At 37.3% G+C, this 12,785-nt stretch overlaps 1 protein-coding gene across 1 annotated transcript in view; it reads right to left on the bottom strand.

Annotated features, from left to right (window-relative positions):
• Nucleotides 1-4,215: 4,215 nt before the first annotated feature.
• Nucleotides 4,216-12,785, bottom strand: part of PCDH7 (protocadherin 7) — a 961,953-nt gene continuing 953,383 nt past the window's right edge. Inside the window, exon 3 of the mRNA XM_040419006.1 lies at nucleotides 4,216-4,607. Within this exon, the coding sequence (XP_040274940.1) occupies nucleotides 4,231-4,607 (377 nt within the window). The 3' untranslated portion in view covers nucleotides 4,216-4,230. The remainder of the gene's footprint in view (nucleotides 4,608-12,785) is intronic.

Below are 12,785 nucleotides of genomic sequence, written 5' to 3' on the forward strand. Positions count from 1 at the left end.
GATGACTGGCAGGCATACAGGACATCACCACTGTAGTCAATCACTTTTCTCAATGATAGACCACTGAGGTCAGTGGTTGGCTGCAGTAGTCACATGCCATATCCCCGGAACATCACTGCTGGTTTGTTTACAAACGGCATCAGGAGAATGAGATCAACACCATAGAGAATGGCACTGGAGAAAGTGATGAGCATAACATGTGTTTTTAAGTCATTTTAGGGCTTGTCCAAGATTTTTTATTATTTTGGACGACCCCTTTCATTTAATAAAATCTGTATTTGTTTAACTGATATATTCTCCCCATTTTGTAGGGTTGTTTCCATAGTTCTGGTAGGAAGGGGGGGGAAAAAAGCACTTTCAAGACAACTTTGCCTCCCCTTCATAGAAATAATGGCTAAAACTCAGGCAGCAGGCCAGCCTGTCCTATAGCATGAACAAAAGTAAACACATATAGATCAGAAGAAGCAGTAGACTGTATGATTGAGATTACAGATCTGATATATTTATATACCGTATACCTACATACACACACACATATAAATTACTTAAGCCGTTATGCATAAATCTAGAAATGTACCATAATGTCATGTAGTATAAAAATTCATGCACAATCTGTCCTAAATTCTAGTACAAGGTATAGATTCTGAATATTATACAAACTAGATGTAATAACAATAAAATAAAACCAGTGGTAAATAATGAACTAAAAGTAAACAAGTTCTTAGGCTTGTAAATTCCCATCATGTAACAGCTTCAGACTCGAGAACAAGCTAACAGGTAAAAACCTTAGTAATCCAAGTGTTCTCTATCGTCATAATGCAAGTCTCAAACAATTTTGACAATAAGAAATTTTTTAAGACTGGTCCATCATCTGAGTTTAGAAGGCAAGTTTCTTTGCTCTTATTTAGAAATGTTTTGATAATTAATATAGGTAAATACAAAGATCCAATGAAGTTTGAAGGAACCCAATACCCTTTAGTCTCCGAACCTGACCACCCACTTACAATGATAACAGGTATAAAAGGCACGGTTGCATAATTTGCATTCACTGTTTTTATTGTATTTTTTTTTTTACCATTATGATTTTTTTTTGCTTTCTTTTATGTTTTTTTTTTTACAAAACCTTGAAATATACAGAGTAGCAACAGACAGAACCTATTCAAATAAAAGCTAAAATTACGCAAAATACCGTTCTTTGTATCATGCCTAGTGAGTACAGTAATCAACATGTTACAGTAGGATGGTTACTTTATCTGTTGTTCTAATAGAAAATTACTGTGTATATACAAAGAATGTGTATTCATTTAATCAGTTTAGCTCTAACAAAATGATTTTGCATAAAATGATGGTGATCTCATTGAGTCTTATATGGAATAAAAACTGTTGAATGGTTGAATGATCTAATCATTAATAGTTTGCATTAGTGTCTTAAAAATTGAGATTTATGACTATTATAATTGTATTGTTTATTTAACAAATTAAAATATATCAGTGAAAATAAAATTGCATACAGCATGTTTAACTAATTGACTATGCAGACAGGAGACACATGCATCAAAACTCTATAGATATTATACAGAAGCTTTTCTGAAGAGTTTTCTTTAAACAATTACTTACAAATATACATTGCAACACATCGTAATCAGTCTCCAATTTCCTATACCTACAAGAACAGGTGTAACCTTGCACTGGCTTGTGTGCCTTTTTAAAACTATCATGCCTAAAAGTATGCGTAAAAAGAGCACAAATATGGCAAAAGGGCCCCCAAAGAGAAAATAAATAAAACAGGGGGTTGTATATTGCCCCTTGACATGTAGCATTTAATGTAAGAAGAAAATAATTATGCAAATACATTTGCTTTTGCATATTAGTATATATCAAAGTATATCTCTAAAATTATTCGGAATATGTTTTTTTTTTGTAAAGTACTTGTCTAAATCTAATCCATACGCTTGTTTTACAATACTATCTTACTGTGAGAAAACAAAAAAAAGCAATTGGATTGCAGTCTCTGGTTAACATACAGTATGTATTGGGTGTTCATATCAGAGGCATACTAGGGAGGTGAATATAAGCACATTTAATGGCTATACTTCCTTATTTTTTTCCTTTGCTTTTGGTAAATTCATAAGTTCAATTATCTTGTGTTATTTATTTTGCAATGTGAAGAAATATTAAATCAGTTCTATTTATTATTTATAGCAAATTTGTGTTACCATTTAATTGATATTTACATTTCTGATAAAATTGCTTATTTTATGCTATTTTTCCATCACAATATTTAGAATGGAAAACATCTCAAATCATATGGTAAAAAATAACTTGAATTCTACACCTTCCCTAATTCATGGAATCTAGTTTTTTATTGGTCCCAATAAAGCAGTACTTTGAACCATTCTGGTGAACGGCCGATTGCTGTGGGTCCTGCCTCAGAAACCCTGCAAAAACAGTTAGGATCTCTAGTGACATTTTTCGCTAGCCAGATATTTCACTTGCAAAAAAAAAAATGCATGGAAAAATGTAGTAAAAGTGTCGTTAAAGGGAATCTGTCACCATGAAAATGCAATATAAGCTACAGGCAGGATTTTATAGAGCTGGAGGAGCTGAGCAGATTGATATATAATTTTATGGGATAAGACTCATTATGACTTGTAACTTACTTACATTCCTGCTCATTCTGGGCTTTGAAGTCAAGGAGGCGGTCCCATCAGTGATTGACGGCTATCTCTGTATTCACAGTCATAGAGGAAAGGCTAACAATCACTGATAGGACTGCCTCCTGGACTTCAAAGCCCAGAATTAGATGTTTCACTGAATCTTTTCCCACATAACTACATATCCATCTGCCCAGCTTCTCCTGCTTTATAAACTACTTGCAGTGCAGACACCATGTACAATGTGACAGGTTCCCTTTAAATGATAGTCATTAAAATGGTCATGCAGTACTTGTATAGGCTTTTGGCTCATAGAAGGCAAACCTCTATGATACTGATATGTCCTAAAAGTTCACATGGAAAGAGATTGTCTTAGTTAAACAACTTCTTTAAGTCTGGGTCAAGGAAAATAGGTTATGGCCATTTATCAAGACCAAATAATTTTTTGCTTGTTTTGCATGAGACCTAACCTATGAAATGTTTAAAGATTAAAAAATAGCATGTTATAAAAAAGATTAAAACTGGACCCTTTAAATGTACAGTTATGGCTGTTGTTCCTATTTTGAAGGATTTTTGTGTTATTTTAATATTGTAGGTACATTGATTTGTTTATGGCAAATAGATATATTGAAAACAATTTTCAACAGTAACCCTACTTTTTTATTTTCTAAAATGTTGTACAAATTGAAAATGTGAAATGGTATCGCTAAGTTGTCCTTTTTGCAATTCAAGATGCTTACATTTCATTTTGCATAGTACAGAAACCAATCAAATTACGAAACTTCTGTTGCAAATACCCTACATTTGTAGCAGGCAGTTCTTACTAATGTACTCATAAAATTATATCTCTGATATTTCTTTTTTCAACAGCACTTTCTGAATAAATGCAACTTTTTATTTATTTTTTACAATGTAACTTTAAAACAATACTAAAATGTGTGCACTATTTATGAGTTACGATGAAATAAATTGATATCAGATTGAAACTGCGCTAAATTTGATCAGTTTGAGACACTTTAGGAGAAATAAGTTACACCGTTTCCCTTCCATTATTTAGTGTGCATGATTATAGCATCTCATGTTAAACATCAGTTAACAAGCTCATAGATATTGCTGTCTCTGGCCTAGATGAAAATCACTATGGTGTACTGTCTATTTTAAAAGTAAATTTAATTTTGGCTACTGTCCAGATTTTCCTTTACCATAGCGGGCAGTGCTGTTAATGGTGAAAGGTCTTACAATCAGATATAGTTGAGTGCTATGTTACATCCTTTTGAATATGAATAACATCTATGGTTTCTGTTCTGTTAATTAGGCCAAAAAAGTGCTTGCAACCATGAGTGAAAAGAATAGCCATGGAAGGGAAAGCACATGCAAGTAATAACAGTGCTCTCTACATATCACAATATACACAAGCAAACATGATAATTGCCTGATATGGAGGCAAAAGTGGTAGGCAAAGCTTTTGTCTCTTTGGTGGCCCCCTTATATTTCTGAGATATATTGTTATGAATGTAAAGTTTTGCCTTATATTTTTTCTTGCTTAATATGAAAGGACCCTGTCACTTTAAAAAGCTTACAGATACACTTCTCTTCTAGTTAAAGTGTTGACAGGAGATGGCTTGTACTCCCCTGTTTGTGTAAGGGGAATATCCTCCGGATTGGCTTCTTCATTATTACTGAATGTAGCTGCATTGAAGGTCTCATACGATGCCAACTTTTTGTTCAGTAGATTCCTGTTGCGATCACCCATAAGTGAGACTTCACCATTGGCCAGCTTTTCTTGACTGTCTTGTTCATCAACAGGCATAAATGTAGAGAGTTTTGGCTGGTTCTTCGGTTTCCTTTCTGGTGATGTACGAACTGGCATCCAACAGGAATCAGAGTGACCGTATTCATCGCATTCCCTTGTGCATTTTCCAGTTAAAGCTACATCCGGCAAAGGTCTTGAATCTGGAAAACAATGACAAAATGCCTGTTTAACCCAATGGGAAATGTTCTCTTAAAAGAATGGATAAATGTACAGTGCATATTGCTTTACAGTGGAAACCATAGCTGAATAGACGCCTATAGTTTATACTCTGCTAGCATAGGCAAAATAATTCTTAAACACTATGGGGGTAATTTACTAAGAGAAATAAGTCTACATTAGGCATATTTCTGGCGCAGATTGCTGTGCAAAGGTTCTTTGCACCACAACCTTTGTCTTTTCCCGGCTCACACCAGGTCTAAAAAAGTGTACATGGTGTGGGTGGGGAAAGGGACAGGCTGGCAGTCCCAACTCATTCATCATTTACTATGCCTGTTTTAGGCATAGAAAATGGTCTAAATCTATGCCAACAGGCAGGTGTAGATTTAGAAGCGGTGGTGGATCTGCCAAAGTAATAAAGAGACCAGCGCCTCTACATAACTTCAGCAAATCCACCGCAAGCAAAGGGACTTATTAAGACCAGCGTTTAAAACGCTGGGCTTGATAAATATCTATCTATCTATTTCATATGTATCTATCTCATAGCTATCTATCTATCTATACAAGCAATAAGAAATCAAGCAGCACACTCGCATAAAAATATGGAGGTGTTTATTCACCGATGCTGGATGCGCAACATTTTGGCTCTATTCCAGCATGGGTGAATAAAAATCTCCATGTTTTATATCAGTGTGCTTCCTGATCTCTAATTGTTTGCATTGATGGGCGATTGTTAGACCTATGGGCTTGAATCTCTTCTTCTTCCATATACTTTTTGTTCTTGTGCTGCCATTTTCAGATTCATTATCTATCTATCTATCTATCTATCTATCTATCTATCTATCTATCTATCTATCTATCTATCTTTAGACTTGTGTTAATAGAGGAAGCTACTGTATGTGCTTTATCAATGTATTATTTTAGCTTGCTAATAAACTACAGTGGTGGATGCATGTTCACCTCAGATATCACTACTCAGACCACAAATGCAGTAAATTAGTAACTGGAATGCGTGGACTGCAGTACCCTGAAAGATTATTAAAATTAGGGTTATTTAGAAAAGAGATTAACTATGTATGAATATATAAAAGATCAATACAGAGATCTTTGCCATTATTTATTTATACCCTGGACTGTTACTGTGATGAGAGGACATCCTCTATGCCTAGGGGAAATAAGATTTCTACATCAACATAGATGTACTCTAAGAGCAGTGAGACTCTGTAACTCTCTCTGTAACTCTCTACCAGAGGCAGACATGATAGTGAACTCGCTAGAATAATTCTTGAAGTTATATATTTCTTGCATATAATCATATTACAAGTTCTAATTACTAGATTACTGGAGAACTGTAATGTCATTAGGTAGGGACGGACACGGACAATGAGCCCTAACTAGAATCTCGCCTTCCTTCCCTGCCTACTTGCAATGCAAGCTCTAAGTAGCAAGTCTGCAACTGGTCAACGTTCCGTTCTCTGTTAAGGTGCAAGATAAACAACACCAAGGGACAAAAACAAGACACAGTAACAGAGTCATACTGAAATGGGTCAGAACCTGGAGGACAACAACATATTAAATCATGAGACAGAGAATAGTCAAAAGCTGATATCAGAACCAGACGGTAAAATCAGTACCAAAACATTAGACAGAGAGTAGTCAAAAGGACAGGTCAAGGTCAAAACACTAGTAATCCAAAATATGCAACCATGAACCAGAAACACAGCTAGTGAGTCAGAGAATATGACTGGCACTGGTGTAAGGCCAGGAAGGGATTTAAATAGAGCATTGACTCCCAGGATCAGAACCTGATAGGTCATGACTCAACACTCCATTAGTCAGAACAGTAGCACATAGGAATAGAGCAGCTGAGCAATCAGCCCACTGCTAATCTTATACAGCACACACCCGCTATGGAAAGAAAGAGCATTGCATCCTGTTGCTAAGGATTGTGTCATGTCTCTCCCAGCGCAGTAGCGCCGAAGCTGGAGATCTCACCACTGGAGCTCGGACAGGTAAATTTGTGACAAAAAAAGTCTTTGATCCAGGGAGCCATTCTGATTGCCAAATTTGGAGTCAGGGAGGATTTTTTCCCCCTTAAAATAAGGAAAATTGGATTCTACCTTATGCAGGTTTTTCTTCTTCCTCTGGATCAACCTTGCAGGATAATAGCCTGAACTATATAGACGTATATGTTTTTCTTACAAACTATGTTATTATGCTTTATGTAATGTAGCTCTATGGGTACGAGTGGTGGAAGGCACATTTGCATCATTTTGCTATTTTTTTTAACTTCTTGTATTTCACATTTACTAATATTCGGAAACAGACTTTTAGGATTATCTTTCCAAAATCCCAAATAGTATATAAGTTTTAATACTATATGAATGGGTTTTAAATTAATTAAAATAATTAAAATTAAAATAATGATCCATGTACATGGCCAGCCGTGGCCATTTTTGAGGTCTGAAAATTGCGGATCCTCAAAACACGGATACCGGCCGCGTGGATCCCACATTTGTGGAACGGAACGTCTGTCCCATAATAGAACTTTCCTTTTCTTGTTCGTAATATGAAGAAGAATAGGACATGTTCTATTTTTTTGTGGGTTCTGTGGGAAGACAGGGTGTGCAGACGCAGTACAGAGGCAAATTACCAGTTCTTAAATTAAAATCCTGTGTTTATTCCCACATAAAGCAAAAACAAAACGTCACTTTGCTTTGTCTTGGTATTCGTTCGCACACAATGGAAAGTCCACATAGCAAAAATCGCCTTGTTGGCAGTTCTGCCTCTAGCAGTCCATAGCAGGCTTTTAGGAGGCCCGTTTCCCTTACAGACGGGTCTCAGCCTTCCAGCACGACACAAGCTTCAGATCCCAGCACACACACCTCCTAAGCTCCACTGTCAGACTAAGGTGATCCTCCTCACCTGGCAGTGCTGGCTGTTTTTTAGGCCTGGCAAAACCTGGCCTGGAACATGGGAAGTAGTCACCCACCCAGCACTTTGACTACTCCTAGTAAGAGCCATCCCGGATCAGCTATACAGTCATACTAAGTATTAAGGTGTCAAACAGCAACTCCTCCATATGATCCCTGACAAGAGGCAAAATGGTCTCTATCCGCTGTTGCATCTTGGTAACATACTCAAGGACACTTCTATGTGGAGTGTGTTGCTGTTCCCATGCCTCTTTGGCTACGTCCAACAAATCGCTTGGATGTCTACCATATAGCAATTCGAAGGCCGAGAACCCAGTAGAGACCTGGGGCACCTCTCGCACAGCAAACATGAGATAGGGCAGAAGAAGGTCCCAGTCCTTCCCATCTTTAGACACCACCCTTTTTAACATGGTTTTTAATGTTTTATTAAACCTTTCAACCAGACCGTCCATTTGCGGATGGTAAACAGACGTCCGTAACTGTATCATATGCAGCAATTTACAGAGCTCCATCATGACCTTAGACATAAAAGGGATTCCCTGGTCAGTCAGAACCTCTTCAGGTAGCCCCACTTGGGAGAAAATTTACATTAGCTCCTTAGCTATCAGTTTAGCCGATGTATGTCGCAGTGGCACCGCCCCTGGGTACCGAGTGGCGTAATCTAGGATGTTACCAGTTCTTATATCAAACTTCTGTGTTTATTCCCACATAAAGCAAAAACAAAACTTCTTTGCAGTCTTGGTGTTAGTTCAAACACAATGGAAAGTCCAATCTTGTTGGCAGTTCTGCCTCTAGCAGTCCATAGCAGGGTTTTAGGGGGCCCATTTCCCTTACAGACGGGTCTCAGCCCTCCAGCACGGAACAAGCCTCAGATCCCAGCACACACACCTCCCGAGCTCCACTGTCAGACTGAGGTAATCCTCCTCACCTGGCAGTGCTGGCTGTTTTTTAGGCCTGGCAAAACCCGGCCTGGAACATGGGGAGTAGTAACCTACCCAGCACTTTGATTAAATCCACAGTTTTTAACATGGCTCCACCTCGTACATTCCATCAAAGATTTTTAACACACATATTAGAGAACTGTTGATATCTCCTAATACATGGTTTGATATGTAACATTTTAGGTATCGGACTTCTAATTAGTTCTATAAAGAACTTTCAAGGTGTAATTTTTTTACACAATGAGATAACCATCAATGGACTTTAATGTTTCCTCCAAGCAGCAGAATTCTACATATTTTACTGTTTTTTTGCTATTAAAGTTATTTTAAAAGTTACAGTAAAAGTTTTTCTATGTTTGCATATCCCTGCAGCAAAGCAATGTACTTTAACTAATCATCAAAGAGCATACGTCTGTCCTTAACAATACCTTTGATTTAAGCTGCAGCCCTGACTCCTGCCGTTTCTTTCCTCAGTGATGGATAACAGAAATATTGACGTTTGTCAGCACATCAATTCATAAACCACTGCCACTTGGGAGTTCGACACAGCATGCAGAAAATACAACAAGCAAACACAAGTGTTCATCACCATACGTGTACTCTTACTCCCTAAAGGTTTAAAAAGTAGATTTTTTAAAAAGAAAATATGTTGTTTAAAGGGAACACATCACGAACATGGTGTCTGAGTTGCACATATGTTGTAGAGAAGGAAGAGCTTAGCAGATTGATATATAGTTTAGAATGGGGGAATCAGTATTTCATTCATTTACATTTATACTCATTTTGAAATCAAGGAGGCGGTCCTATCAGTGCTTGAACAGCCTTCCCTCTATGACTGTACATACAGAGATAGCTGTTAGTCACTGACAGGACCACCTCCTTGACTTCAAAGCCCAGAATGAGCAGAAGATTAAATGAATGAAATGCAAACTAAACTAATTTCTTTCCATAAAACTATACATCAATCTGCTCAGCTCATTCTGTTCTTTAACATGCTGCCTGCAGATTGCATACATTTTCATAAGGACCAGTTCCCTTTAGGTAGACTAAATATAGTCTGTGTCTGAAATCTAAAAAAAGGAATTCAATTGAAATTATTTTTAAACATTCCATTGAACCATGTTTCGGTGTAACAGTCAAAATTGGTGAAAAGGAAAACGGGCTCAGTTGCCCACAGCAATCAATGAGATTGATTCTTTGATATTTCCAAAAATAAGGGTGGAATCTGACTGGTTTTCATAGGCAACTAAACCAGTTTTCTTTTGTATCATTCTTGATAAATAATTTTTCTGTGGAGTTGTATTTTTTCCTATAGAAAACACTATGGAAACCCTCTGGAAAAAGAAAGGAAAACAAAAAAAGCCTAATAGTTACTTTATAACATTCTGCAATTAAAACAAAATTGCCATAAACACAAGACGCACACTTCAAATGAAAATCACATGGCTATGAAAAAAAACTGTTTTGGACTGTGCATCATTATTCCCATAGATGTACATCTAGTACAAAAACAACATAAAAGTCAGCAAAAATGCCACCAAAAAATCAATGTGTGACCACTGCCTCACTATAGCAAAAGAGAGGAGAGGTCAAAACAGGCGAAATAGGACAAATACTGAAGAAATTGATCTAGTAATAGGAGGCAAATAAACAGATAAAAAAGCACTGCACAAGCCCTTTAAAGGATTAAAGGGGTTGTCCGGGTTCAGAGCTGACTGTCTCTGATGGGCGTGCTTTAGCGCTGCCCTAGCCATTTTACTGGCTATGGCAGCGCTAAAGCCCACCCATCAGTGCCGGTGACGTCACCGGGTTTCCTGGCAGATCCATGGAGAGCCCGGTACGTCACCGGATCTACAAAAAATGCCTTTGCCCTGCACGATTCAGAGCAGCGCAAAGGAGAGCATCGGAGCATGAACTGCTCTGATGCTCAAGTCAGGGGGGCTGCCTGGGTGAAAATGGAGGTATGTCCGGGTTCAACGCTGAACCAGGACAACCCCTTTAAGTATGATAAATATTCTTGTTATTTTAAAGGGTTATCCTACAAAGATGTATTACTTAACCACACAAGTGCGCTGTTAATATGGAGTGGTAATGTGCATATCAGTCCATCATTCCATTCACTTTTTTTTGGGACTGATGTAGGCCATGACATACACACTACCGCTCCATTCCAACAGGGCATTTAGGGACCCCCCCATCTTGGGATCACTGGATTATAAGGCAAATAGGCCCCCAGCCATCCAAGGTGATAAATGCTATTTGTATCCCCTTTCACACAAGCTCTCTTGTACAAATAAATAAATAAATATGAAGCTGGCAGGGGCACACCATTCATGGGGTAAAGTGAGACTGTGGCCTCAGGTGGCACTGTGCTAGGACTGCAGGGGGTGGCAATTTAGCCTCCAGCCCTGCACACATCTGTGTCATTGGGATTATTGTACATAATCATTATAGTGTGGCTTTTGCAGCAATTGGCAGCAAATGAATTGTCATATTGGTATATTGTTCTTTTTCTGTACTGTAACTTTTATACTGTAGCTGTAACAGATGTTTGTCAACAACTGCTCCTATTCTGTATATGGAACTGCTTATCATCACTGTCCTCCATATCCAGACTTGAGTAGTAGTACTCAATACACATAGGTCAAAGGTATACGGTATATCACAGAACCAGTTCTCTTATGTAATTCTTAGCATCTGCTTCTTAGTTCACCTTTTGCCTTAAGCAGCAGAAAAGCTAGGTGCACACCTGGTAGCTGGAAAGAGCAGAATAGTGTTATATTGGCATGTAAAAAATAAGACTAATTTCTAGATTTACAGCAAGGACATAGACATAATGGACCTTTTAAATGATGTTAAATAAGAGAAAAATCGGGAAATCATTTGGCAAATATAAAAATAACTCATGAAACCATGAAATTCCTATTATTTGGAAATTGAATTTTATAAATAGACTCTGTTCTGTTATTGTGGGTCCCCAGGAATGCATTGAATGTTTGCCAGAATCCCAAAGTTATCTTTTAAATACAATACTGTATATATACTGACCTGAGAAAAATGATAATCTCTCGTAGGAGGTTTATCTTTTTTTTTTCACCATTCAGCTGCCAGTGAGCATCTAGCCACTGATAAGAGGTGAGTTATGAGTTTATTCTTGAGGGGATAATAAGGTTATATTGGCAATCCAAGGAGAATTGTCCAAGGGTTTAAAGGAAATTTTATATCTCTTCCTGCTTCAGTTTGAGTAATAATTATTTTCTCAGAAAGGTTTAATCAATTGGTATGGCCTATATTGTGACCTGTTTTTTTCTTTCTTTTCTATTAATGTACAGATGCAAAGAAACACACATGCACACAGGCACACAATTTACAACATCCCTCTGACCTAAAAATAAAATCAATCTTCCAAGTGTAAGGTTGGATCAAAAAAGCAAACGGTAACTGTTCCTGACAGAGTGAGGCTAGACTTTGAGCCTACGGGCCATTTTGTGAATATCCCTTTCTTGCTCACCGTCAACAAAATGCTTTAAAAGAAATTTCACATCTAATCATCTGCAGTGGAAAAACAGATTTGCTATGTTATAGGAAAAATATACCATTTATAAACCTAAAATAAATATTTCCCTTAGGTTCTGAAGGTTTGCCAGAAAAAGTAAATCCTATAGGTCTAATAGTTTGTTCATATGGACAATAATGAATAAAAATAAAGGCATGTTGTAATATATATATATATATATATATATATATATAGACGTAGAAAAAAGGGCAGCACTCCAATAAATAAAATAGCAAAAAACTTTATTTACCCATAAGGCTGTAGCGACGTTTCGGCTCTAACACAGGAGCCTTCCTCAAGCAGTGAGGAAGGCTCCTGTGTTAGAGCCGAAACGTCGCTACAGCCTTATGGGTAAATAAAGTTTTTTGCTATTTTATTTATTGGAGTGCTGCCCTTTTTTCTACGTCTGCATTATTGGATTGGCTTTTATCCACATTGGGCTTTTTGCACCCTCCATTCCCTTTTTTCTGTGACGGTGCTGCCATCTTTTTTCTTTTTTTATATATATATATACACTGCGTGCAGAATTATTAGGCAAATGAGTATTTTGACCACATCATCCTCTTTATGCATGTTGTCTTACTCCAAGCTGTATAGGCTCGAAAGCCTACTACCAATTAAGCATATTAGGTGATGTGCATCTCTGTAATGAGAAGAGGTGTGGTCTAATGACATCAACACCCTATATTAGGTGTGCATAATTATTAGGCAACTTCCTTTCCTTTGGCAAAA

This window comes from Bufo bufo, chromosome 2 (genome assembly GCF_905171765.1).
Source record: "Bufo bufo chromosome 2, aBufBuf1.1, whole genome shotgun sequence".
NCBI lineage: Eukaryota > Metazoa > Chordata > Amphibia > Anura > Bufonidae > Bufo > Bufo bufo.